We start from the raw sequence: 27641 nt of genomic DNA, 5'->3' as shown, positions 1-27641 counted from the left end.
GCATTTCCAGCTGTGGAGGAAACCAGTCCAAGCAGTAGTGCCTTGACATCAAGAGAGGAGAAAGGCTGGCTGAGCACCTGATCCTGAGCTCCCTGGGAGAATGGAGGTTGGATGCTGGTGATGGCAGGATGGGAGCACCCATTGTTGTCTAGTTTCCTTGGAATGATAGGCATGTTCCTGAGCTTTGGGAACCTGAACTGTGTCCCAGCAGACCTAGGGCTAGCTTGGGTCCGTCCCAAGAGGATGACAGGGCAGCGGAGGAGATGCAGCTGTGGGAGGACCAGGGCTGTGCAAAGCCTGGAGAATCTGGGATTGTAAGACCCAGGGACAGAGATGTTTCTTATTCTGGCAGCCATATCCAGGATCCTCAGGAGCTGGCAGCTGCTCTAGCATCTTTGTCTCCTCCGTGCTTCAGCCCCAGGGCAGGGTCCCTTCTCTGAGAGCATGTGGTGAGTTGTCACCAAGCCCCTGCCTTCTCTGGCAGCCCCTGCTAGCCCCTGGTGCCAGGAGATCACATCAGTCGTCTTCTTGATGACACTGGGAGGTCCCACATTACTGAGGAGAGGAAATTTGGGTCCAGGGCTTGAGATGAGGGGACAGAGGGATGGGGAGGGGACAGAGCTGCCTTAAGAGGTAGAGAAACCCCCTCTATGTGTATAGGGGACCAGGTGAGGTGACTTGTGCTGGGCAAGTGGGAAAGGAATGAGAAGCAGCCCTCTTACCTCTTCTTCCTCTAGTGGCACCCAGGGCTGATGTGGCCACGGAAATGGGGGTCAGGGTGATGTCCACAAAAAGGTGAGTGTGCAGCCAGAAGCTCAGTGAGAGGGTCTGGAAGAGCCTGGAGAGGGCACAGGTGCAGCTGGTGTCCATGTGCACCAGGCCCCCTCACACAGCAGATGAATCACAGCTGAGGGACTCGGTCAACAGTGGCACAAATGTGTCTCTGCTCAGTGCTCCACAGAGGTCTCCAGCTGGAGCAAGCTGGGATGGCAAACTGACATCTCTGGGAAATGTCCATGTCACAGGGCATGGCCTGGTGCTCATATCTCTGCCAGATTTCTAGGCAGGCAATGCAGGATTACTTACAGCAGCAGGACAGATGCTGACAGATGCTGCAGCTGGATGGGAGGGACCTGGGTGCCAGGTAAAGAAATTATATGGGGGAATAAACACAAACTCATGCTCAGGGAAAAAACATTTTTTATACCTATGGTGTACTAATACACCTATATAGTTATATAGTTGCCACATTAGCTCTTGGAAAGGATTTTGGAGTCACAGCAGAGCACTGGATTAAAACAGGAGCCTGGGGCACTGCAGAGAGCAGAAGCACAGTGCTAATAATAGCTCTGCCAGCACTGCACTGCTCAGAAGTGGTGCAGGCTCTGAATTCTACTCTGAGCCCAGCGGGAAGTGTGGGCTGGAGTGTCCCTGCCTTCCTGCCCTGCTCCTGCCTGCTTGTGGCAGATGGGTGCTGTTGGCCATGTTTGGGCAGTGGACACTGGGCTGAGCCAGGTGGGCTGTCTGGTCTGATATCCCTGACTTGCACTGAAGCTTGATGTTGCATATTTTGCTTATTTTGCTGCCTTGCAGGGGAAGTGCTCATGGTCAGTAGCAGTAGACTGTTTCCAATGTTTCTCCTGTTAGATAGCTTTCCCAGTTTTTCCTGTTGGGGACCAGGCTGGTGTTCCTGGTTGTGTGCTTGGGTAGTGCTCTCTGTGGATGATGGAGTTCTGCAGACAGCTTGGTGTAGGGGCCGGTTCCTCATTCACACTAGAGTTTTTAGGGATGGGACTAGTATGTTCCTCAGCACCACAACAGTTACCTCATATTTTGGTAGCCCACTCCTTCTTGCCCTCTCTGAGCAGATGCTGAAGGTGTTCCTGTTCAGCTGTGTGCCACAGAGTGTTGTTTTGTTCAGGGAACAGATGATGAACTCGTTTACTGAGCATGGACACCTTGTTCAGGTCAGGCTGTCACCCTTCAGGACCTAGCAAGGTTTTACAGGTGATACTGTGTTCAGCTACCTTGTGTTGTATATGGGCTTTTTTCCTTCTCCTAACAGAGCTTATGGCTTTGGCCACGAATCCTGCAGAATGCAGCTCTGGATCGATGCCTCTGGATGCCACTAACAGTGACGTGGCCCTATTGTGTCCCCTGAGTTGGTCTGACAGGGGACGCTGGTGCCTGTCTGCAACCATCCGAGTCTCAGGTGATTCTGAAGCATCTCCATGTGCTTGCTGGGACTGAGACTGGGAGCAGCCAGGTGGCTTCTCCTCTGATGTCATCAGCTGAAATCCTACCGAGAACCATTTTGGTTTTGCCTGGGGAACTCTAGGAGTGGAGAAGGGACACCTCTGATAGCAAACACTTCCCTCTGACCTGCTTTGGGAGGTGCAGATGTCTCAGTGCTTTGGAAAGACTGGAGGGACCATCAGTGGAGAAATTAGGAGATGTGAAGTGGGCTTGAGGGGAAGGCTGCAGATTACCATCTTTAAGGTCCAAACAAAGCAAAGGCATCTTGGATGAATGGGTGACATTCTGACATTCAGAAACTGACATCCCCCCAAGTCCTTGTTAAAACCAGTCAGACCAGCTAGAAATGAGTCCCACATCAGCATCTCTGAGAGGGTTGGAGAAGTGGGAGTGATTCTCTGGTGAAGCATATTTGGGAGCTACCCTTCAACTCACCAGCTGTCCAGAGGTCCCTGCTGTGGTCCCCTGTATGTGCAGCCAGGGCACTGCTTGCCTGGGCCATGATCCTGTCTTGGATCATGCCACAGTGTCAACTTGTGCTTCAGGAAGTCCACTGCAAAGAGCTGTTCTGGGTTAGTGGGGACTTGGTTTGCTCCTGAGGCACCAGTGGCAGTATTTTATTATATGCACTAAATTGTTGCCCTGTATCACTGATACATCAGTGACCCAAGACTCAGTTTGCCTGGTACAAAACCATTTTCCCTTTCTTTCTGCTGGTTCTGGCAAAGGGCTCTACAGCAGCTACTGCATGTGACATCCCCACTCTGTTTTCCCCCACTGCTCCCAAATCTTCCTCTGCATTTATGCACCTTCTGACATGGTAACTTTTTTTTGCATTTGCTCTTGTATAAACATTGTCATGCTACTCTCCTGGGATGCTCTTGAAAGAAGAGCTCTTCCCTCTATATTTAATAATCCCTCTTTGCCGAGTATCAAATAGCACATGCCTGCTTTGCACCATGGGCAAGGCACCAGGCTTGTGTTCCTCTATAGCTTGGATGGCTTATTCATCATAATCCAGGCTCTGAAGCTGCTTCTGCAACACAGCTGGGGCTTAGCAGAGGTGATGCTATGCATGGAAGGAGAGTTGGAAGTTGTGTTTTGGAGGGATATAGCTGAAAATAGAGGGATACATCCTGATATTTTGAGTTGATGTTTAAGTTAAGGAGAGAAGGTACTTGGTATCTCTCTCCTGGCACTTCTCTAATTTCTTCTTATTGTAAAGATCTCGAGGCATTTTATAAGATACAGAAAAACCTACTTTGCCTGTCTCAAAATATAATTCAGAAATTGTTTTTATCTTCTTGCCCAGATCAGAGGGCTTTTTGAAAAATATACTGCAAACTCATAGTAAATCAGTTAAATTCAGGACTGAGTAAAACAAATTAAATATTCTATTTTATTGCCAGTGTGTTGGATGACTCTTTGCTGCTTTCAGTCATGGAATGGAATTGGAAAGGTTTATCTAAATTCTTAGTCTGTACCAAATCTGAGAGCACCTCAAGTCAAAGCTAATAAGAGAAACACAACTTGACTTTAAGAATTTAAAAAAAAAAAAAAATCAATAGTGGAAAAAAAAGGAGGTTGATGCAAATGGTCTGATAGCAAAACCCCTTTCTCTAAATAATTGTTCCTAAGCCAATGGCATTTCTACAGGAATGAGCATAACTGGCATAGGGGAACTTGAGGTCTTGTAGACTTCTTTTTTTTTTCAGTCTCCTAATAATAACACAAAAACCCCAACTGAAATGTATTTATGGTTCAATCATTGTATTTGTGCTGCGACCTGTGTGCTTAGAGCTTTAATTCCCAAAGGCAGGGCTTTGGGAAGTTATTAAAGTCTGGCCATAAATGGTATGGGGGTTTTTGTAATTAACTTTGATGACTGAATTTATAAACTTTATAACTGAATTTAGCGCTGTCCCCAGCACGGTGACCCCAGCAGGTCGCTGTCCCCGTGTCCCTCGGGTCACCGGAGTGCCCACAGCGTGTGTCCGCAGTGCTGTCGGCAGCTGTGGGCACAGGCGGCAGCGCTATCACGGGTTCGCTTCCCCTGCTCGCCGCCCCCGCCTTCCGGCCGTGCCAGCTCTCACGGAGCTTTTCTGCCCAACGCAGGTGGGGATCGCCGCGGGAGCTGGGACACCTCCTGTACCATGCGAGGATGTGCCCGCGCCCTCGCTGACTTGCCCGCCCCCGCCCTCGCTGCCCGTCCCGCCCGGCACCATGGGAGGATGCTTCTCCAAGCCCAAACCAGGTGACTGCCCTCTGCGCCGGGCCCCCATCGCACTGTCCCCGTGGGAGAAGTAGGTCAACGGTGGACGCTGGCCGGGGGAATGTTAATGCTCGGCTCCTGCAGGGAGGATTACTGGACTCTTAATCCCCCCAAATTCCTCAGTGCTCTCACTCCCAGGCAGGGAGCTGTGGGGGGTTGCAACAGTGCCAGGGGGGTGGTAGGGGGGTGGTAGGTGGGTGGTAGGTGGGTGGTAGGTGGGTGGGACGGGAGCTCACCCCATACCGCGAGGGAGGCATCTCTGCCTGGTCACACTGCCTTGCTCTTGACCTGCTTCTACCTTTCTGCCAGATCTGGAGCAGAGTTGCCCCCCGTCATGCCCCAGTGTAGGTTTGGGTGACAGCTATCCCAGCATAGACACATGGGGCTCCAGCACCTTCCTTCTACCACAGTTTTGTCACTCAGGCACACTGGCCAGCCCTTATTTCTTTCCCTGCAGGAAGGGAATGGCCTGGGAAGGAGCAGACCAGGTCCTGGAGCTGCTCTGCTTTTGGGATTTTATTTTCTTGGTGAAGCTTGTTCATCTGTACCATCTGTACTGCTTTTGGTGGGGAAAGCAGCTGTAGACACCTGGACATCAAGGATTCTCCCCTTGCCTGGCACATTCCTTCCATGGCTGGGCTGGCTGGGCTCCCTGCTCTCTATGGTTTGGGGAAGGTTGGGTGTATGTGTGAGGGCCAGGGGTGGTGCCATCTGCCCAGGCAAACTGGCTGGTTGAGGGGGGCCTGGTATGGAAGCGTCAATGCTCAGCCTTGTCCTGAGCAGGCTGGGCATGAGCAGGCACTGTGTGATCACCCATACTCACACCCCTGCAGCACCTGCATGGCCCTGGCACAGGACCCCAGGGAGCTATGGTTGGTCCTGTCAGTGTTCCTGAAGCTGTCATGGAGGAGTGCTCCCAGCTCCCATCCTGGAGCTTGTTTTGGCCGCCTCAGAGAGAGCTTAGGGTGACCTTGTCCTTGTTACTTGCTTGTGTCCCAGGGCAAGGGGAATCAGAGAATGGTGATGATCTATCAGACCAGTCAGCATCCCTGTGTAGCCTTTGTGGGTGGAAAGATGTCTTTTGGAGACCTTTCCTTGGCAATCTGTCTTTACTGTCTGAGGCAGGAGGGATTTCAGGTTGAAGGACTAAATGGGTCAGAAGGGCAATAGAAGTTTTGTCTCACCAAACATTCATGGAATGACGTCCCTGTCTGTATGCAAGGCACAATGAGAAAATAAAGGTGCCTTTCTGCCCTTGACCTGTACTGTGATTATGGGTCACTACCAAGGTAATATGGCACTGGACACTCTGACCTGTAAGTCTTCTCTGTGAAAGCCCTGTTTATATGTTTCTTTAAAATGCTTGAGGGGTAAAAACACATCCAGGAATAAATGCTTTTGTTGACTTAATTTGTGACAAACTCTGCTATGAGCTCCACTTATTTTTGTATCATATCAGCAAAACTGTATAATCTTGGACCAGTGTTGGAACACCAATGCTCAGTTTTCCTTAGCTGCAGATTTTTGCAGCTAAGAGAGAGAGCTGTATTTTCATAGCAGGGCCAGATGCCTGAAAATGGCACCCTGCAATGCACCTCCATCCCTCAGCTCTGGTTTGGATTAGCATCTTCAAAGGCTTTGCACAAGCCTTCCACAGCCCCCAGGTAGCTCACCACTGGCTGCTGGGCTTCATCCCAGGCTTATAAAACCTGCAAATGCAAGGAGCTAAACAGAGGCATTTGAAGATAATGATTGTTCTAGCAAAGGGTTTCACAGATGTTTCATATGGGAGTTGTACAGTATTAGAACTGAGTACTGGACTTTACTATTCCTTTTCTGAATAAGAAGCAGGGACAGAATAGAGCTATTTGCTCCATCAGTGCTGTTTCCACATGAAGGGAATATTTCAGATGCAGCCTGAAGTGAACAGAATTGATTCAGGCCCTTTTTCAAGGTGTACATGAGATCTTTATCTCCTCCACCTCCTTCATTACAAGAGAGACCCTGAGTCGTTCTGAGAACCCTTGAGATAGCCTTGGCACTGTGCACATATCACCTTTTGATGGGCAGATGAGTGATACAAGAGCTCTGGGGAGTGGAGTCTCTAAATAGCTGTGCTGACTGTATTGCCAGCCAGCCATGAGGTCTGGCTGCTGCTGCAGCACCCATCCCTGTCCGGATATTTCAGTTTTTAATTAAGAGCTCATGTTCAAACAGCGAAGTAATCTGCTGTTATCTCCAGTGCTGTCCCGTGATGCCAGATCCTCTTCTGAAGGCCCAGTTCTCAATCTCTGCATAACTCTCTCCTCGGATTTGTCTCGGATGTGTGATGCATTGGGGATGAGCTGCCCAGCTGGCAGCCTGCATGGTATCCCAGCACCCGCTCCCACAGCACAGCCAGATCAGGATAATGGGTGTCAGGAACCATCATGTGCCAGCTCTGTGTGAGCTGCAGCAGCTCTGTCTCTGCCCTGGCTATTAGGAGAGTGGCTTCAAAATCTATAAAGTTTGATTCTTCTTCTTCTCCTGGGCTCAGTGTTTGATAGCAGGGCAGTCACTTCCCAGCACATGGGGTATCTTGGGGTGGGCTTCACCCTTGCATGGAGGATGCATTTAGCAGGGAGTGTGCTCCCTGCACACTGCTTCACACTGCTGGAGGGTGCTGGAGGGGATGCTATTGGCTGTGTGATCTGAGCTTGGCTCTGAGCTTGTCCCCAGCCTTGCTTGATAAGTCCTACCTCCTGGTTTTGGACTGTAGCATTTGCTGACAGAGCACCTGGGAGAGCAGAGCCAAGCACATTTTACATGGTGGTTTTGCCATTGGCTCTGTCATTTTTAACAGAATGATAGAATCATGGAAGGGTTTGGGCTGGATAGGTCTATAGAGACGAAGTAGTTTCAACCCCTTGCTGTGGGCAGGGACGCCTTCCACAAGACCATGTTGTTCCAAGCTCTGTCCAGCCTGGCCTTGGAAGGAGGGGAGAAGTGGTGGTCCATAGAAACGGTTTGGAATCTCTTTGAGACCACCTGAAGTCACAGTCATTGGGGCTTGCAGTTGAGGTGGGGTGGGCAAGCCCAGGGGATGCCTGGAGAGTGCGGCTGTGGCAGGGCACAGTGAGCCCTAAGCATGTCCCATGGTGGTGGATTTACTCTGTGCTGGCTTTGGGAAAATAAACCCTGCTGGGGTAATCTGAGATTTTTGGCTGTGCCTTCTGGTCCCTCCAGCATCATGCCTTGATGCATTTCTGGTTTCCACTGCTCCCAAAGCTGTTGGCACCATACAGCCAGCAGCAGATTGTTCCCTGCCCTCAGTGCTCCTCTGCCCTGTGCCTGCAGCCCTGAAGTGGCACACCCTGGGGCATTGCAGGGTTTTAGGGCTGGGGAAGGCAGACACACTGCTCTCCCCTTGCCAGCTCAGCTCCTCCATCCTTTATATCTAGGCATCTTCATCTTATTCAGACTCTCCTTGGCTCAAGTCAGCTCTTGGCTCATGTCAAATCCCTCTTCCCATATTAGCTCAGTATTTTCCTGGTTTCTAGTATTTTAAGTATCGGGTACCTGGAAGTACAACCTTTCAATGGCCCAATATCCATAATTTAAATTTAGCCTCCAGAAGGGCTCTGAGCCGTACTGGGAACCCAGTCCTGTGATAAAGAAGTATTGGGGCATCCAATTGCCCTAATTTTTAAAAAATAATGCCTGTGACCCTGCACTGAAGCCCAGCCACCTGCCAGCACCCTGCTTTGGGATCAATGTCAACGGTTCCAGTCTCACATCTAAAGTACCTCTCCAAGAGCAAGCAGATATTTCAACTAGTCCCACCAGGCTGTGAATAGTGATGGAGAAGGAATAAATTTACAGGAGATGTAATGGGATATTAAGCTTTGACTGCTTGGGTGAATGACACCAAGGCAAAGCACAAGAACATGGGGGCCACAAGAGAAAAACAACACCTGAGCCAACAGTGATAAATGGTGTTGGGACATGGTTCCTGATTGTATGTGAAGAATGCCAGCAGTGCTCGACCTAAAGGCTGAAAACCTGGGAGAAAAAAAAAATCTATCAACACTTATAGTCTTGTCAAGAACCTGTGTTTTAAATGATTCTATGACTCTGAGAAGCTGACTCAGGATTTTCGAGTAGTGAGAGCTTGCAGTGCTGAGGTATATGTAGATATGTGATATGAGCACTTGCTAATGCTCAGCTAGTTTCTCTGCTTTTTTTTCTATATTCTTATAAACTATTTCCAGCCCTGGCCTTCTGGTTCTTCATCTATGTAAGTGTGTATCTATAGAGATATCTTAAAAATGTGCATGAACTTATACAAACACCTACACACACATATGTATGTGTATAAGTGATGTTGGTGGCACAGGGCAAGCAGGCACACTTCTGTCTCTTTCTGTCATCTACATCTATGCCTATACATCTCTACATCTCTATTTATATTTTTATCTATATCATCTATATCTATACCTTTATGTCAATACCTATGTATCAATATCCATATTTATATCCATATTTCTACCTATATTCCTGAGGAGTTGCCTACTGTCTAGATTTGTAATAACATGCCTAAAACTTTCCAAACAGTTTGCTGTCCCAGCCCTCTTCTAGCAGCTATAGGATATGACTGTCAAAGAGCTGGAACACACTGGCCCCAGCCCCTTACCAATTGGATTTGGTATTAAATTAAACTTGGGTTTATAAATATTTCATTTAAATGTCATTTTCCCTGATGGCAACTGAACCAGTTTGCTGGATCAGCTCAGGTGCTGCTTAGCCCTGGATTCCTGGAGGGATCGTCCCTTGGGAATGCAGGTTTCAGGCCAGAGGGACACTCCATGAGGGGCTGAGAGGCATGAGAAGGAGGAGGAGATGGGGGTAAAGAGGGTTCCTGAGAGGCAAGTGGGATATGCCCCTCATAGAGGCAAGCAGTGAAGTGTGGGGCCCAAAATAGGAGAGGGAAGATTTTACAACTCTTTTTCTTTTCCTCTGGACATTTGTCCAGCAGTGTTGGTGGGTGCCAAGTGGGGATGGCTGAGTGCCAGAGACTTGCTGCTTCCTGCATATGTTTTTCTAGCTGAGGAAGAAGGGGAAAGCTCAGAGCTACATTTCCATCTTCATCCCTGCAGGTTCATTTGCCTGTGAATCAGTGGGCACGCCATGTGCTCACCTGACCCAAATGTGCTCTGGAAAACAAAGTCCTGGGGCATCAGCCAAGTGAGAGATGGGAGTTGTTCCCTGCAGGTGAATTCACTGATATCCATGTCCCCCTTACCATTAGAGCTCAGAGCCACCAGCTTTGCCCAACCTTTGTCTCATCCTGTGACGTGGTCTGGCTCTGCAGTCTGGCTGCAAGGATGCACTGACACATTTTGTGCAGATTGACTGTGAATTTAAATGACATCAGCTTCCTGTTTCTTGGGCCAAAAGTATTTCACTGGGACTGGCATAAATGGGTATTCATTATATTTTCAAACTCTGTCCTGGAAAATCCATGTCTGCTTCTTCCAATGCCCTAGGAAAGAGGTGCTTATGGGGAGCAGCCTCTTCACTGGGTGCCTCCAGCAGCCTGGCTGCTTCTCTAGAGCTCCAGGAACAGATTTGCTCATAGCAATGTGGGGTTTTTAATTTATGGTGCAGGGCCTATTCATTTGCATTAACTCCTGCAGCTGCAAGAGCACAGCAGAAGGTGATGTTTTCTGTTGGTTCAGCATTCATACACAGAAAATCACTTTCCTGGATCTATCTGTCACTACCCTTGGTGAATCCTGTCCAGGTGAGCACAGGGATTTGGCACTTTGGCAAAAAGCCATGCATCCCTTGCCTTGCTGAGCAGGCACAAACAGCAGAAATGTGCAGGACTCCTGAGACAGCTGCCTGCCTCCAGGGCCTGAATGGCCATGGTCACCTGCTTTTCTCCCTTCCGAAATGAACAACCTTCTCCCTGACTTGTTCTTCCATTGTTCTCTCAATATTCTTGCAATAAAAGTTTTGGGACAACAGATCAGGCTGGGAAGACCCAGCATCCCTGTCATTCACAAGCCTTGCTGAAGGGCTTGTTTTTACCCTTCCTCTGCCTTTCCTTACCTGTTTAGTTTGGGAACTTCAACTTTTATCTTCTACAACAGATTTTCCTGTTCATGACATTTATAAGATGGGGGAAGCTCAATGATTTCCCATGTACTTGAGTCACTTCACCAGTCTCTGGCACTTTCCCCTGGTTTGCTATACAACTCCCAGGCATTTATTATTATATTAATGGCTTTAGCTTGATGAAGTCCCTTGGAGATAAAGTGTTGTTTTCCACTTTGTTATGTGAGAGCTTATCAGTGGCTTCTGTTGCTGCTGTGACCAGATTGCCCAGCCCAGGCATGGAGTGGAACATAGGGGTGTAGCTGGGTGGGCCTGTGGCAGGGGATGGGTAAGCACTGCCTTCAGGGAGCTCATATTAACACAGAATGACAGAATGACAGAATGATTTGGGCTGGAAGAGGTTTTAAAGCTCATCCAGTTCCACCCCCTGCCATAAGCAGGGACACCTTCCACTGTCCCAGGTTGTTCCAAGCCCCGTCTAACCTGGCCTTGGACACTGCCAGGGATCCAGGGGCGGACACAACTTCTCTGCATGTCCTCACCTGGGTGGCCGAGGAGAGTGCCTTTGCTCCCTACAGTCCCTGCTTCCATGTGTACCTGGGTCTTCTGGTTTCCAGGATAGGGATGATTTATTGTCAGACCTGTTCACTGGTGCACACATGAGAAAAATGGACCATCCTTGCTTCTCTCACCTACTGTTGAAGAGTCACTCCACACTCAAAACCTCATGTGGAAATAATTTTTGATATTTCTAGTTCCTTATTAATTGGTCTTCATCTAATGAAGCAGCTTTATGCACCATGCAGTGTTGGCTTTCTCTTTCAGTTAACGTTACCTACAAACAACTAAAGGAGTTTTTGAAGTCTGTCTGAGCCCCAGTGACCTTGGCATGCTTCATATGGAGCTGCCTGAAGCTGTTTTCCACTAAACAGGACAAGAACTGTAACTGAGAGGTTGTTTTGCTTTCAATAATAAGCATGTCTGCTTTCAAGAATATGTACTTTATGAATGCAAAGTGCCCGATGCAGAAAGAATGGAGGAATAATGGGCTCAGGTAATCAAGCCAAGGTTGATGTTAAATGTTTTATCTTCCAAGTCAAGCCAACAAAAAATATCTGTTTTGATGTCTGTTTCCAAGTTCAGGGAAAGAAGGAATGATAGAGCAGCAAAAAGCAGCAAAACCTCTGGCTTCATTTTAACAAAGGTTTTGGGTTATTCCTGCAGTTGAAGTGAAAATTGAAGTTGTGATACCTGAGAAGGAGAGAAGCAAGGAAGAGATGTCACCCAATGGGAAAGCCAGCCCTCTGATCTACAAAGTCAATGGGACTGCCCGGCACTACCACCTAGAGGAGCATCCAATTGCCAGCAACCCCTACCACAACCCAAAGGATATGGTAGAAGCATCTGTGTGCCATGTAAAGGACCTGGAGAATGGACAGTAAGTGCCCAAAGTTTTTGCAGATAAAACTTGAGAAACCTTCTAACCTAATCTGAATGCCCTGTCTTGTTCTTTAGGGTTGTTGGAGATGATAATTTAACTTGGTAAATTTTTTTTAATCTTAAAAAAATACATCATGGACAAGTGACAACTGTTCTTACCAAAAGGTCTTCCGTTCCCTGCATGATCTGCACTGGGACTTGTCTCAGAAAGAGGTGATGTTCTGCAGCAGAATTTCTCAGAAGGCTCTTCTCAACTTGTATAAACCAACCTAGACATTTTAAAATAAATTTATAGCCTCAGTAACTTTACAAAACAGTAGGAGAAGCACATGGGTGGAGCTGATGGGGCAGGTCATGTGCTCCATCCTGTCTGCAGTGCCTGGCTCTTTCAGCTGAGCTCATCAATTTGCTCTTTCACTAAGGATGCAGATTTTCAGATCTTTTGTAAATGACAACACACTTCACCTGGGCACCCTGATTTAATATTCTGAAATCTAAAGAGTGCCTGTCCCAGTCACTGTGCTTTACAGGTGCCTTTTTTCTGGGGTAGAAGTGTAGGTTCCATTGACATCTCAGAAGGCTCTATCTGTATGTAAAAGAAAATAGTTTGGAATAGCTTTTGTTGCAGTGAGGGAGCAATGTAAGATGTGTGGGACACAGCAGGAGTCTGGCAGCTGTTTGCTTTAAATTGAAGTATTGCCTGTGATAGTATCCAAGAACAATCCATGTACTTTGTGCTAAAATTAAGAAGTTTCATGGGCTATAAATTAATTTTCTTAGGTAAGTTCATCCAGAAATAAATTGGGTTTTCTTCATTGCAATGGGAATTAATGTATTATACCATTCTGCAGAAGGATGCACTGGACTCTGTTGGAGTCTTTTCTGGATTAAGTGGATTAAATCTTCACATGATGTGGAGCAGTTGAGGTTGCTTGGCTTGTATCCTGGTTCCAACCAGGACAAGGTTAATTTTTGCAGTAGCCAGGAGGTGCACGGGCAGGACCCAGAGGTTATTCTATACAACCTCATCTCAGTGCCGGGGCAGGGGAAGAGAGTCTCTTGTGGGAAGAAGTGGTTCCTTCTGGTTGAGTAACTGTGGGGGACAGAGTGTGGTGCCCAGGATGCTGGGGTAATGCTGGTTCCAAGGCATTGGAAGGGATGGGAAGTGGGATGGTGAGCTCTGAGCTCTGGGTGAGCAATTTGGCATGTGACTAGCTCTCTCTTTTGTACACTTGTGTTATTAATATTCTGGCTGTTACTGTTGGTTTTCTTCTCTCATTGCTGATCCCAGTAAATTGTTATCTCAGCCTTGTTATCTTTGCCTTTTGTGACTCCCATTCTCCTCCAGCCACCCACAGGTAGGGCAGGGGGGAGGGAGGGTGAGCAGCAGCATGGTTTTGGTGGGAGCACTAAATTGGGGAATTCCATTCCTAAACAACAGCAGCCTTATTTAATACCCAGCATAGGATGGGAAGGCTTGAGGTATCAACAGATCTGCCCAGAGAGGGTAGGAAACGAAATTTGATCTAATCATTTGTTGTATTAGGTGCAGAGCAACTGGCTGCAACATTGCTTGGTCTGTTCACGTGGGTGTGGTACCTCACTCTGTCTGTATTTTCATATATACTCTCTGTGCACAGTGCTCCTTTTGAGAGCAGGGCGAGGGATCAGGATCATTCTGTTGGTGCACTGTGGGATATTGGTTTATGACATGATAACACGAAGGACAATGAGGGCTGTTTGGGATGTGTATTCAGGGTTGACCTCCTGCCTTGTCCTCGGGTGCTGCCTCTGAGACTCCATTAATAATCATACCCAGTCTCTGGGGACCACTGGGGACAAAGATCTTCCCCAGGTTTCACCACCTTTTCTTCCTTCAAGCCTGTGACAACAGCTTTTGAGAGTTTTGAATTTCCCTTGTATGTTAAGTAAAGCCTGTTCTTGTTGCTAAGTCTTCCAGGTCTCCTCAGTGCAGTCCACACCATGTTTAGAGTTACAAAAGAGATTTTTAGGAAGGTCATTTTGAGATCTCCCCCAGGGGTGGGTAGTCAAGAGTGGCATGTAATGTGGCAGAAACAGGACTGTTTTGCTCCAGTGGTTTGGAAGTTCAGCCCTGAACAATTACAAAATCCCAATAAAGTGGGAGAATATTTGAAAGAAAAATGCTGTGGCAATTCCAGAGAGGTGCAAAGTTATGCAATGTGTTGGGCCCTGGCTACTGTTTATCAGACAGTGCTCCATACTAGACAGCACTCTCAGGGAGAAAAGGAGCAAGGAAGAGCAAGAGGCACCATGGGTACTCCAACTGCAGCTGAAGCACAGGAACAGCCCACGCTGGGAGCACTCAGCCCTATATGGAAGAAGACATCCAAGGCAAAATCTGTCCACTTAGTGAACGATGAAGAGGAAGCAGGGCCCTCACAACAGGGGAAGAGGCAGGGCCAGAGACAATCACCCAATCTCTGTCCCTGTGTGAGTTGTGGGATATCCAAAAAGACAGGATATCAGGAGTCAGGAGAGCCCCTGGCGACATGACTGCTCCGGTGCTGGGATATCGCGGTCCATGATATGGAACTAGGTGATAGTGAAACCAAGGAACTGGGATCCCTGTCCTGGGATGTAGGCACTGACAAGGTGTTGGGGGTTAGGATGTTGGGATGTTTTTTGAGTTTTTTTTCTCCCCACAGAATTTAGTCCCATAAATTGATAGGAAACAAGAATGACTGGGTAAAAGAAGTGACCAAGCTTGGGGAGGAGGGCATCTGGCTTCATGCCTCTTATCTGAGGTATCTCTTACAGGGGCAGAGATACCGAGAAAATTGGGCTGGTAAAAGACGGAGCTTTAAAAGCTCTAAGAGATGGGGCAGCTGCTAGTTCTCTCTCCGTCTCTCTCTCTCTCTGCTTGGAGAGGCTGGAGCTGCTGCTTGTGGGAAGGAATTCACTACCACTGCTGGAGCCCAAGCCAGTCCTTCTTCTTCTACTGTGGGGTTAGCCTTTTGCTTGGAATAGCAGGCACTGAACCGGGACTTTATTAACACCTACCTCACTAAAAAAGGGTTTTCACCATCTGCTCGAGAGCCGGGCTGCCACGGCCTCACTCTCACCATTCTTTTGCCACTGCTCCGAGTTTTCACTGCACTGTAGCCCTGCACCCCCTCCCTGCTGGGACGCGCCACTGTTCCAGCTACAGCTGCAGAGTTCAGTACATGTTGTGTGCTCCCTGGGGATGTTTTTGCTCACTCCTGCCGTTGCCTTTGCTCGTCCCAGAGTCCTGCCGGGGCCCCGGCAGCGGCCGCCCCTTCCCCTGTCCCTTCCCGTCCCAGCCACAGCGCCCCCTGCAGGCGCGGGGGAATCATCGCCTCTGCCCTGCCCGGAGCCAGCAGCGCCCCTGCCGGCTATGCCCGGAACTGCACCAGAGGGGAAATGGCTGGGACTGAGTCTCTGGCTCTGGGTGTTGGTAATGTCGCAGTTGTTGTCTGTTTGCCTTGGTATGCATTCTAGGAAAGAGCTGCTATTCCTTTTCCCAAATCTTTGCCCAAAAGCCCCTTAATAATTTGGAGGGAAGGGGGTCATATATTGTATTTCAGTGGAGGCTCCTGCCTTCCTTAGCAGACCTGTCTTTCAAACCAAAACACAAGGGAATTGGGAAGAAGACGGAAACTATCACCTCTGGAGGTGGCTTGTGTCAAGTGTGAGGGAAAAGTATTCTCTCAAAGGTGTCAGATTCCAATGAATGTAGCCTAAAAAACACCAGCTTTGTCCCCACCAGCCAACAAGAAGACACAGGCTTTCCCAGGAGCTATGGGTTTTTGGAGGGTGCATATTCCAGAGTACAGTCAGATTGTCAGCCCTCTCTATCATGTGACACAGGAGAAGAATTATTTACAGGGAGGTCTTGAAGAACAAGGAGCCTTGAAACAAATTAAACAGGAGATTGTTGATTCAGTAGTCCTTAAGCCAGTCAGGACAGGACAGGGTGACAAAAATGTGCTCTACACCACAGCCAGGAAGAATGGTCCTTCTGGAGCCCCTGGCACAAGGTACCTGGGAGACTTGAGGACAATCCCTGTGGTTCTGGAGCCAGGTACGCAGAGGATCTGAGGCCTGTTACACCCCAAATGAAAAAGAGATACTTGCAGTTTGTTAAGAGGTTTGATCTGCTTCAGAAGTGATTAGCACAGAAGCACAGCTTCTTCTGGCACCCCAACTATCAGTGCTGGGCTGGGTGTTCAAAGAGAAAGTCTCTGCCATACATCATACCATTGATGTTACCTGGAGTAAATAGATTGGTCTGATCAACAGTGGTCTTGGATGGGAAACCCCAGTAGTCCTGGGATCTTGGAAATCATAACAAACTGACCCTAAGGTGAAAATTTCAGACTGTCATCAGAAGAGGGGGAGGAGAAGGTGACATGTGCTGAGGAGGCCCTGCCCGTATAATCAGCTACCTGAAAATGAAAAGCAGTGTGCTCTCTTCACTGACAGTTCCTGCCTTGTTGCAGGGATGCATTGAACATGGGAAGGAGCTGTTTGGGGCCCTACACAGCGAGTGGCACAAGGTATTGAGGGACAAGGTGGATCAAGTCAGGTTGCAAAGTTGAAAGCTTTTCAGCTTAGATATTGCTCAGTGAGAGAAATGGCCAACACTACCTCTACAATGACTTCGGGATAGTAGCAAATGCTCTGTGGGGCTGGCTGGAACGATGGAAAAAGACAAACTAGCAGCACAGAGAGAAACCCTTCTGGGATGCTGAATTGTGGTGAGACATCGGTGCCTGGGCAAAGGAGTTGGCTGTCAAAGTCCGTCATGTGCATGCACATGTCCATGAGAGTCTGGCACTGAGGAGTGTCACACCAATGGACAAGTGGATTGAGCTGCCAAGATTAAAGCATCTCAGGTAGGTCTGGGCTAGCATCATAAGGGTGAATTATTTCTGGCTCAGTAGGCCCATAATACCTCAGGCCATCAAGGAAGAGATGCAACATGGCCTCATGATTAAGGGGTGGACTTAACTAAGGACACTATATCCTGGGTAATCCATGATTGTGAAAAGTGTGCTGTGATCAAGAAGGCCAAGTGGGTAAAGCTCCTGTGGTTGTTGATGTAAGTATGGGGAGGCCTGGCAGATTGATTGTATCAACCTGCTGCGAGCTCACTGCCAAGGCAAGCATTATGTGCTGACAATGGTAGGAGGCATGACTGGGTGGCTGGAGACATACCCCATGCTTTACACCACTGCCTGGAACACCATTTGGACCCTTGGAAAACAAATTCTGTGGCAACACAGCAGCACTGAAAGAATTGAGTCAGACAATGGGACTAATTTCAAAAATATCCCTATAAACATCTGGGCTCTGTAAAAAGTTCGGAGGAACTGGGCTTATTAACACTGACCAAGGTGTTATACCTTACAAACACAAGGTATTGAGCAGGTATACCATATTCCCTGTCATGCACCAGCCCCTGGGAAACTGGAATGGTTCAATGCACTGTTAGAAACTACATTGAAATCAGTGGGTAGTGGGACCTTCAAACACTGGAATCCATGTTTAGTGATGGCCACATTGTCAGTTAATGCCAGAGGGTCCACCAATCAAGCTGGCCCTGCCTAGTGAAAACCTCTATGTACTGTAGAAGGGCATAAAGTCCCCATGGTGCATGTGAAGAAAGAATATGTTAAGGAAGTAAGTTTGGATCCATTCTACCTCAAGCAAAGACAAACCCATCTGTGGGATGTTTTTTGCTCAAGAATGTGGGTGCTTTTGGTGGGTGATGCAGAGGGTCAGAGAAATACAATGTATCCTGCAAGAAGATTTGACATGCAGAGGTGTGGGTGACCTACTGCCCCCTGTGCAGGTGAGCAGTGGCAGCAGGGTTGGAGGGGAGCAGGGCCGAGAACAGGCAGAAACTGGAATTGCCTTGATGGTGGAGTGAAGAAAAAGGGGGAAACTGTCTTGGGAAATACTGGTTGCACAGGTAGGGTTCTGTTCCAGGGTCAAGATGCAGCCTTACGTGGTCTATGGAAGGTGTCCCTGCCCATGGCAGGGGGTAGAATGAGAGGGTCTTTAAGGTCCTTTTCCCACACAAACCACCCTATGATTCTGTGAATATCTAGATTGACTGGGGAGCAGGGAGTATGATAGATGAAACGATTAGGAGAGCTCTTCTGGCTGCAGGGAAGGTGAGGAAGAGCTTGCTGCAGCCTGTGAGAACATACTTGGCTGCAGGTGGCCATAGCAGGGAGCTTTAGCTCCTCAGCTAAAGCCAGGGCTAGGAGCTGTCACTGGTCTAGGAGCCGGTCCCATATGCATCAGCTGCTGCAGCATGCTATGAGCGTGACAGCAGATGTGCCTACACCAGATATTTTGGGTTGAGAATAAGGTGTTCTCTAGAAGGCTGGGTCCAGGTCAAGATAGGAGTGCTGTGAGACAGTCCCACAGCTCATGTAAGCAATAAGCCAAGCTGAAGGAGTCCCCTTGTGCTGGTACCCAGAGTGATTTTCTGGGATGATTCTCCCAAGGAGTGTGCTGGGCAGGGGTGTGCATGGGCATGGCATCAGCGCAGGGTGCTGGCATGAGGCTTCGGGCACCACTGCCTTGCATTAGTGGAGTCTACAAGCACAGAGTATGCTTTCTGCCCAACCTTTATGTCTTTCTGCTACCAGGACAGTCTCATCAGAACTGAGATGCAGAAAGATACTGGAGGATAAACTAGTGTTACAGTAACCATCCAGCCTCCCAGCAGGCTAACTGGACAGAAAACAGCCCCCCGGTGCTCTCACAGCTCTCAAGCAAAGGTCCTTTCCAGGCCAGAACTGAGATTTAGCTGTGCTTCCAGAGTGGGGAGTGGGGTGGGACAACAGGACAAATTCCCAACTGAGTAAACAGCTCAGTGGGGTGCAGGGCAGTGTAAATCACTCTCTGGATTACTCTGGAGTGAGTGCAGGATGGGAGCCTTGCAGGTGGCTGTGTGCTGGCTTGAAGACACCAGGTCTTGTTTTTGACTCTCTCAGTTCACACAGCTCCTTGGGTAAGCTGTAAATTCTTTAGCTTATCGTATCTTCCCAGGGAGTTATGGTTGCCGTTGAACAGGTTTTATCAGCTGAGGAATGCAGCAGGACTTGTACTGCTCCCTTCCCCTTGTACAGAGGGAAGAGCTCCGAGTGCCGAGTCTTGGGGAGGGAGCAGAGTGCCGAGTCTTGGGGAGGGAGCAGAGCTGCGTCTCTGAGGAGCCAGGTGGCCAAATTAATGGGACAAAGGGCAGGAGTGGTGGACTCTGCTGGTTTTCACCCAAGGTGACAAGGAAATTAGGGAATTGAGCATTTGTCATTGGACAGTTGATGCAGGTGAAGCACTTGCCCGGAGTCTGGCTTGTCTGGGTTTAAGGGTGGAACAGAAGTGTTGGTGAGCTGAGCCCTGTTCTGACCTCCATGGCTTCAAAGCAGAGTGGGGCAAGTGTCTATGTAGCCTGAGGGCAAATAACGGGATTGAGTTGGGATGTTGTCTGAGAAGGAGTGAGCACACAAAGTCTGTCCTATTCTTCTGAGACCCTGGAACCTGGTGTGCATGAATAGCATTCTGGAATCACACATGGCCAGTGACTTCCTTGTGCAAGTGGGGTTTGCTATGGTCATGGTGATGTGTTTGGCACCCCAAAGGCAACGTGTTGGGATAGCTGTAGAGATGGTCCTCTTCATGCAGTGGTAGCAACCAGATTTCCAGATTAACATCAAGCTGTGTAGGGATAGGCTTTCTGGCTGGAAGAGGGGAAGTCTCCAGGGACCAGCAGCTCTGTGCTCCCTGTCCAGCTCTGTACAAAACGAGGGCTGTCTCCTCAGCTCTTACTTTCCTCCATGGCTAGCTGGAAGACTCTGCTCTGGGAAGCAGCTGCTGATAGTTGCATTGGAAAGAGGTTCAGTGCCTCAGGCAGACCATGGATTGCACAGAGTGTGTTGGGACTATTGGTTGGAAAGGGAGCATCTGAGAGCTGAGAAGAGACAGCATGTGCTGAGAGCAAGGTCTGGCAGAGCTGGTGGAGGCACACTGAGAGGGCAGAGAGTAAAGATCTGCTCAGTGCAGAGCAACATCAGCATCACTCAGCAACACTTGGACACTGTTCTGCAAAGCTGTGGAAATGTCTCTGGCCAAGTTCTGGGCAGGTGGAGGAGTGGAGACCTTGGTGCTGGAGCCTTCTGCACCCCAGTCTCCAGCCTGCAGAGATGATCAATGAGCAGCTTCCTGGGAATGATGGATGGTTGAAAGACTCGTGCTCCTGTAGGTAGTGCCACTGACCAGTGACACATGGCCACCAACACAGTCTGCAGGCCATGGGAACTCTGGCAAATGTAAGCACGAGTTGAAGCTGCAGTGCAGAGCCTGTGCCCTGCCAGTCTGCAGCAGGCAGAGGCAGAATTTCTGGGCACCATGGAGGAGGCACAACATCCCTACATCCCTGGGAGATGCTGTGGACAAATTCACCTGCATGTGGATGCTGTAGAGGTGTGTATTGCTCAGTTTATCCCTGCTGGAACAGAAGGCTATGGAGCCTTGGACAACCCAGAGGTGGTAGAAAGGATTTTGTAAAATGCTGCTTTTCAGTGCTAGTGGCATCATCAATCACTCATTCAGCAGAGGGTTGTGTTCAGTAGCTCTTTCTGGCTTGCATCGAGGTGCATGATCAACAAAGAGATGCTTTTGGCCAGGATGGGGCTGAATCTCAAGGAGAGATGTGTGGCCCAGTGAGGTGAAAAACTGCCAAGCTCCGTGTTGTAAACAATTCCTGCTGTGCTAATCACGCTTTAATCCAGGGTACTGCACCATGGAATCATTGAGTCAGAATGGTTGGGGTTGGAAGGGACTGTTAAAGGCCATCTGGTCTAACCCTCTGCTGTGGGCAGGGGCACCTTCCACTAGACAAGATTGCTCAGAGCCCCATCCATAGAATCACAGAATATCCTGAGTTGAAAGGGTATCAGAAGGATCATCCAGTCCAACTCACAGCCGTGCACAGGACACCCCAGCAATCCCACCCTGGGCATCCCTGGCAGTGCTGTCCAAAGGCTCCTGGAGTTCTGGCAGCCTTGAGGCTGTGCCCGTTCCCTGGGAAGCCTGGGCAGTGCCAGCATCCTCTGGGGGAAGAACCTTTCCCTAATGTCCAGCCTGACCCTCTCCTAGCACAGGTTCATGATGTTCCTTCATAACTGCTCTCTACTTCCATTTACCATCAAAGTGTTTGTCTGAGGCATTGGTGAACCAGACGTCTTTAACTTCAGAGTATGATGTAACTGCAGGATCACCAAGTATAGCACTAAGCTTTAGTAGCTGTTGCAAAGCCAGCATATCTAGGATCATGGCTGTCTGTAATTGTGCAGGTTTTGTTGGCCCTTCAGTTATATCCATTAGACCTGTGACTCCTGAGACATGTACACAGCATTCATGCACTCTTGGTCTTTGTGCAATCCCACCTCGTGGAGCATAGCCCTTCTTAATCCTGGCTAACAGATTAAAGGGTCTTTGGATTTGCATAGATTGGTGCTGTTGAATTTTTTCTACTTGTTTAAGAGCTCAGAAATAGTAATCTCTTTTCCCAGTCAGAGTATATCTCTTCTCAGGATCTTTTAATGCTGCAGAACTGGGCCCTTATGGTTGTTTAGGTCTGTGTGGGCCTTGGTAGAACATGTTACAGTAAGTCCCATGTTCAGCAAAACCCCATTCAGCTCTTATAGGATCATTGGAATGAACTGCTCCAAGTGATGACTATATTTTTAACTCTTCTATTAGCATTTGTAAAGCCTTTTCTGACTATCAAGCCACCCCTAAGTCTGGCTTTTGCTCATTAATGCATACAATAGTCTTTTCTATAGAAAATCCAGGAATATGATTTCTCCAGTATCCTGAAATGGAACCATGAAGAACATGTCTTTTACATCTAGAACTGCTGTCCATTTGTGTGCAGCTGCTTGCAGGGTGGCACTGAGACTGGCAGTGTTTGGGATGAGTCTTCCCGTGTTGGCATTCAGCCACCGATAATCAATCATTAAGCGCCAATTCATGTCTGGTTTCCTCACTGGCCAAACAGGAGAATTATAGGGGATATGTGTCCTAAATATAATACCCTTTGTTCTAAATTTTTAATAGATTCATTTTCTGTTTTTTTCAGAAAAATTATTATATGCAGTTTTTGTGGGTCCGGATGACTGAACATTCCTGTTGTGCAATTGCCAAATTTCTTTTGAGAGCGCCATATCCTAAAATGTTTTCTTCATGATTTGTGATTGCAAATGTGTGTGAGGTCATTTGTTTTTCCCCAGCTAGCCATAAACAGACTTTGACAGTGGAATATATAATACTTTGTCCTTTGAATACTGTTAGATGGACTCTCCTTATTTAAAACTTAAATTTATTTTTTCAGCATCTGTGGGGGTGCTTGGAGATATTTGGGCTCCTGTAGTAATTTAAAAATTCAAATGTTGTTTTCTAGGTCCTACTGGTAAGTAGATATGGGGCCCATCCTTATCAGATCATTGATAGGTTGTAATGAGCTGGGTGAGAAGGCCCAAAGTTCACCCAGAGCTTAGTATTTTTTTCCTTTTGTGTTTCTGTTAACTCAAAAGAACTGAGGGGGGTTTCCTGTGGAGGCTTTCCATTACTTGTGTCCTCCCCATCCTTCACCACTTTGACTAAGTCTGCTATCCTGCACTGGACTGTCCCCTGAGGGCATCACAGGGGACTCCTAAGATCACTGCCATCCTCATCCACACCTCCTTTTGCTCTTCCCAGAAGTAAGCAGAGTTTTGATCTTTTGTTTCTCTCAAGTAGGGTATGTTTGAAAGTCCTCACCCAGCATTCTGGAGGTATCTGCATTTAAGTTTTTAGACTCCTCTCAATAGCCCGAGTTTGCTCTCCAGAATGGCTTTCTTAGCCCGTTTTCCTTGTCTGGTTCCCAAGCCATGCAAGAATTTTGCCGGCTTGTATTATGTGGGGATAATCGCCTTCATTATGCATTACATCTCTTCTAATTTCATCTCATCGCCCCACTAAATAAATTTTTATCATTGCAGGGGCATCTCTCAATAGAAGTCTTAATTAGGAGCCACCTCTGTGGAGATTGGGGTGTTTCTGTTTTCACACAAAAGCTGCCTTTGTAACAGCAGCAGAGATTTCATTAGATGACCGTGTGGGTAGGGAAGCTGTGTCTCCTCTTCTCATAACATTTATTGCTCCTGCCCAATATGCAGCCTCACTGGTTATTGAATAGGGTTGATTGGCAAGTTCAGGTCCAAGATTTAATAAGACTTCTGGCCCCCAGTATCCCTTAGCTTGAGTTCCATTCAGCAATATTCTAGCTTCTCCAGAGACTCACTCTCCACAAATACTTGGTTTCTGACTCCCCTGATTTTCTTCCATATTTTTCCTGTAGATTTGCTAGTTGCAGGGGGTCCCAGGCCATAAGTTCAGTCCATGTTCCTCCTCTGACCTTCTTGGGGTTGTTTGGACACTTTGGTCTTAATTATGTGTTCCATTTTAAAATCTGGAACCTCTTCCTCTATCGGAGGTGAACACTGAATTATTTCACCAGAGTTCCATTCTCTCTCATCAGCATTTTCATCAGGGCTTTCCCAAAAATCACCATCCCAATCCTCAGGTGATACTATTAATTTTCACATTTTTTCAGCACTGGGGACTTTTATAATATCAGTTCTATTTTTTCTTCCAAGGCTTTTGTCTTTTCCTGGAATTCTTTTAGCTGTTTCTTTGATTGGTCATTTTGATAACTGTAAAGACAGTTGTACATATTTCCTTTTATTTCCTCTTTCAGATTATTAGTTTCTTTATTTCTTTTATTAGCTCCATTGCCATACAGCCTTTAAGCATAATCTCACTACATGACACATGATACCTCTTCCTTTTTAATCTTCCACTGATCCCTTTTTTATTTGATTCTCTTGTATCCTTTCCCACTCATACCAATTGTTCACTGATCAAGGATTATCAGTGTCAATGTGTGTCCTCTGCTGCCATAAATATTCTGTTAAGCCTTTTGTCTCTTTCCCAAAATTATTTGCCATCCTGCTGACTATGTCAATTTGTCACGGGTGGAGTGGGAATTTCAGACAAAGTTTGTGAGAGAAGCTATTGTTGAGTCAGGAGGTACAGAAAGGACTCCCTGCCTTTGTAAACTCCTTCTCTAAGAGAAGCCTTGGTGTAGCTGGATCCAATCCTAACCCTCATTGCCAACAGTTTAAGTCTAAGGAATTACGAAGGTGCGACTGAACCTTTGTACAACTTTTTCCTGCAGGGATAGGGATGGCAAACCAGATATATTTGTATAAAAAGAAATTATTTATTATGATAAATGATTAGACAAAAAGATCTTAATCTTATGTACTATACAGGATAAAAGCTAAAACTAATAGTAGAGTAGAAAAGAGTATATGAAAGTAATTTTATTAAAGCTGGAAAACCCCATGATTATGAAATAGAGATTGATGTCACTCACCCAGACCAACGAGCGTGGGCAAATCTTTGCTCACTCTTGAGGAGTGACCTTGAAGGGTGTCCCCACCCCAGGGAGGAATCTCCACACACACTCCAAGAAGGGATATGTTAGAGGAACCTGCTATTTGTAAGGGGCAGGACTTTTAGAGTAAAAAGTGATTGTCAGTCAGATATCTGCAGGCCAGCTGTTCCAGCTTAGCATTTTTAGGTAAGGATAATTCACCGTATCTGCCCCATCTTCCTCTTGCTATCAGAATGTTTAACTTTGGGGTTGATGAGTCAGACTGGATTTAGCATAATTCAAGACCAAAAGCAGTGTGACACCCCCTCTCAGTTCACCACTGACAGCTTTGCAAAACGGTGTTGTTTGATTTGTCTTACCCTATTCCAGGCAGAGCATCCTGCTACTCACATTATAAAAACTTCTTTCTTATATGTAGTCTAAACTGATCCCTTTTTGTTTAAGAATGTTCCTCCTTGTTCTGTGAGCAACTGTGAGATTTCAAAGAGAACCTGAACCCCTCCATAGGAATGGCTTGAAGGTTTGCTGGCTCCTCTGCAGAGCAGAGCTGAACCCAGCAGAGCTGGGGCCAGGAACCTGGTGCTGGTAGGAGGTCACTGTGTGAGCTCCACTCTGCAAAAGCAGCTGAGGAGAACATCAAGAAGGTCACATACAGGTGTCTGCTGTCCTGAGGGATTTATCAGGAAAAGTGACCCTGGGACTGGCCAGGACCAGAGCAAAAACCCTGAGGTGTGGGAGGTAGACCCCAAAGTTCAGAGTAACCTCTCCTTGTTTTCAGCTCTGGGAGATACTGTGTTTGGTTTGAAAAACAAACACAAGCCTGGCAGGGGCCTGCTGAGCTGCTGAGCCAGGAGGGGAGCTGATGTCACAGTAAAACCAGTTTGGTTTCTTGCTGCCACTACCAGCTCCCCCAGCAGGTGGGGAGGTGTTTTGAGCTGCCTCTTGGCACAATGATGGATAAATTAGATGCTGCCACTGAATGGCCCAGCTTGGATGTTCCCCAGTCTGTTCAGCAGAGCCACCTCCAAAGCTGGCTTGGTGACAAGGAATGACCTATATCTGTAGTCACCTGAAGCCAGTAATGAGCAGGTTGAAGGAAGAGGGGAGCCTGGTGGGACTAGGCTGGGCTGGATTGTAGGGTGGAGTGGTGGCATCAGCTGTGAGGGGGATGCTCTGCTATCTGTTTCCATATTCCTCCTGTCCAGGATGCGGGAAGTGGACCTGGGCTGCGGGAAGGCTCTGCTCATCAAGGAGAGCGGGGAGTTCCACGCCGTGGGACACAAGTGTCCCCACTATGGGGCTCCGCTGGTCAAAGGTCAGTCTGCATCATGTCCTGGAGAGCAACCAAGGGCATCACAGGACAAAGGACAGCCCCCTGGCTGTGCTGCCCAGCATGCAGCAGTGCTGCACTGCACACTCAGCATCACTGGGGCATCTTCTGGCTGGGGAAGGCATGGGAACAAGCTGGAGCTTCCCCAGAGCACTTTGCCAGGTCTGGTTTGCAGCTGCCTGCTGATCACAGGGCTGGGGCTTCTTCTCGTTGAGGGGAAAGAGGACACTCTTTGGGCTGATGGGATCCTTTCAGTAGCAAAAAGAACATTGCTCATGTTATTGACTGAAGTGGGATGAGGTGGAATGGTTTCCCATCCTGGCATCTAAAAATACGCATCCTGGCACTTTCTCAGCACAGGCTTCAGGCAGGTCTCTGCCCCGAGCCTAAGCAATGGCAGCAGTCTGTGTACTGACATACATCACCAAAACTGGGGGTGGTAGGGCACTTTGCTGGAGGTGTGATCCTGGGGAAGACACTGAGTGTCTTCTGGGCATTGCTGGCCCAGCAGCTGTGCTGGGTGTAGCAGCCATGCTCTCAGCCCCCCCACCCTGGGATGAGCCTCTTGCTAAGCAGGGCAGAGGAGCCCCACGCTGCCCTGGAGGTGAGAGCTCACTGCCCTTTCAGAGACCTGTGGTGCATTCCTCAGACTGGCTGTCACACAGGGATCTCTCTGGGGATTTGCTGCAGCTGTAGGTGCAAGGGGGCTGCTCCTGTGCCCCACCCATGGTGGTGATGAGATGTGTCACTGCTGTGCCTCAGCAAGCAAAGACACAAGCTCAGGACCAGTCCATGGCCACATGGTGGCCTATTCCCTGCCCTGGCACTGTAGCAGGGAAAGCTGAAATCCAAGGTAGCAGCCTCTGAACCAACACCTAGAGAAATGTACACATGGCTTTAGGGCATGCCTATGCTTCCCAGTGAGTGCAGGTGCCTTGCTGTGCCAGGGTCTGCTCTGAAACATGTGTACTCTAAATCAGTGATGCTCTGCTTGCAGCACCACTTGTTCTGGGTAATAGTGGGGCTTTTAAAAATGACCATGAGACTCTGGGGATGACAGCCCCATCCTGGCTGGAGAGTGAAGTTATATCCCAGAGTAAACAGCTTTGGAACTGCGCCCAGAGGTACTGGAGGACCCTGCCATCCAGGGCATTTTAGAAGGAATTGCTCATAGGGGATCCCAGCTGGTCCCAAACATGCCCAGTGTGCATGTTGAGAAGACTCCACTGTTGCCCATCCAGTTTCGCATCAGCTATCATGTGTCCTGTAGGAGAGGTGCATCTCACAGGATGGGAGGCAGCTGCAGGGCAGCACCAACCCTGCTCTGCCATGTTCCCTGCAGGGGTTTTGTCCAAAGGAAGAGTCCGCTGTCCCTGGCATGGAGCTTGCTTCAACATTGGCACAGGTGACATTGAGGACTTTCCCGGCTTGGATAGTTTACCCAGGTTCCAGGTGAGATCCTTGTCCGTGCGGCAGAGGAAACCATAGGATCATGGAATGGTCTGGGTTGGAAGGGACCTTAAGGCTTACCTCATTCCACCCCTTGGACACTTTCCACTATCCCAGGTTGCTCCAAGCCCACTACAACCTGGTCTGCAACACTTCCAGGAGTGGGGCAGCCACAGCTTCTCTGGGCACCCTGTGCCAGGGCTTCCCCACCCTCCCAGGGAACAATTCCTTCCCAATATCCCATCCATCCTTGCCCTCTGGCAGTGGGAGACATT

The 27641-nt window shown here is 48.3% G+C and overlaps 1 protein-coding gene across 4 annotated transcripts in view; it reads left to right on the top strand.

Moving 5' to 3' along the window:
• Positions 1-27641, top strand: part of AIFM3 (apoptosis inducing factor mitochondria associated 3) — a 55992-nt gene that overhangs the window by 5922 nt on the left and 22429 nt on the right. For all 4 annotated transcript variants that reach the window (XM_036393145.1, XM_054516728.1, XM_036393144.2 and 1 more), the window contains exons 2-5: positions 4372-4510; positions 11852-12065; positions 25793-25902; positions 27260-27369. In XM_036393145.1, the coding sequence (XP_036249038.1) occupies positions 4480-4510; positions 11852-12065; positions 25793-25902; positions 27260-27369 (465 nt within the window). In that variant the 5' untranslated portion in view covers positions 4372-4479. The remainder of the gene's footprint in view (positions 1-4371; positions 4511-11851; positions 12066-25792; positions 25903-27259; positions 27370-27641) is intronic.

Source organism: Molothrus ater, chromosome 18, assembly GCF_012460135.2.
Source record: "Molothrus ater isolate BHLD 08-10-18 breed brown headed cowbird chromosome 18, BPBGC_Mater_1.1, whole genome shotgun sequence".
Classification (NCBI taxonomy): Eukaryota; Metazoa; Chordata; class Aves; order Passeriformes; family Icteridae; genus Molothrus; species Molothrus ater.
Note: the sequence above shows the minus strand (reverse complement) of the source record. Positions and strands in the feature narration are given on the sequence as shown.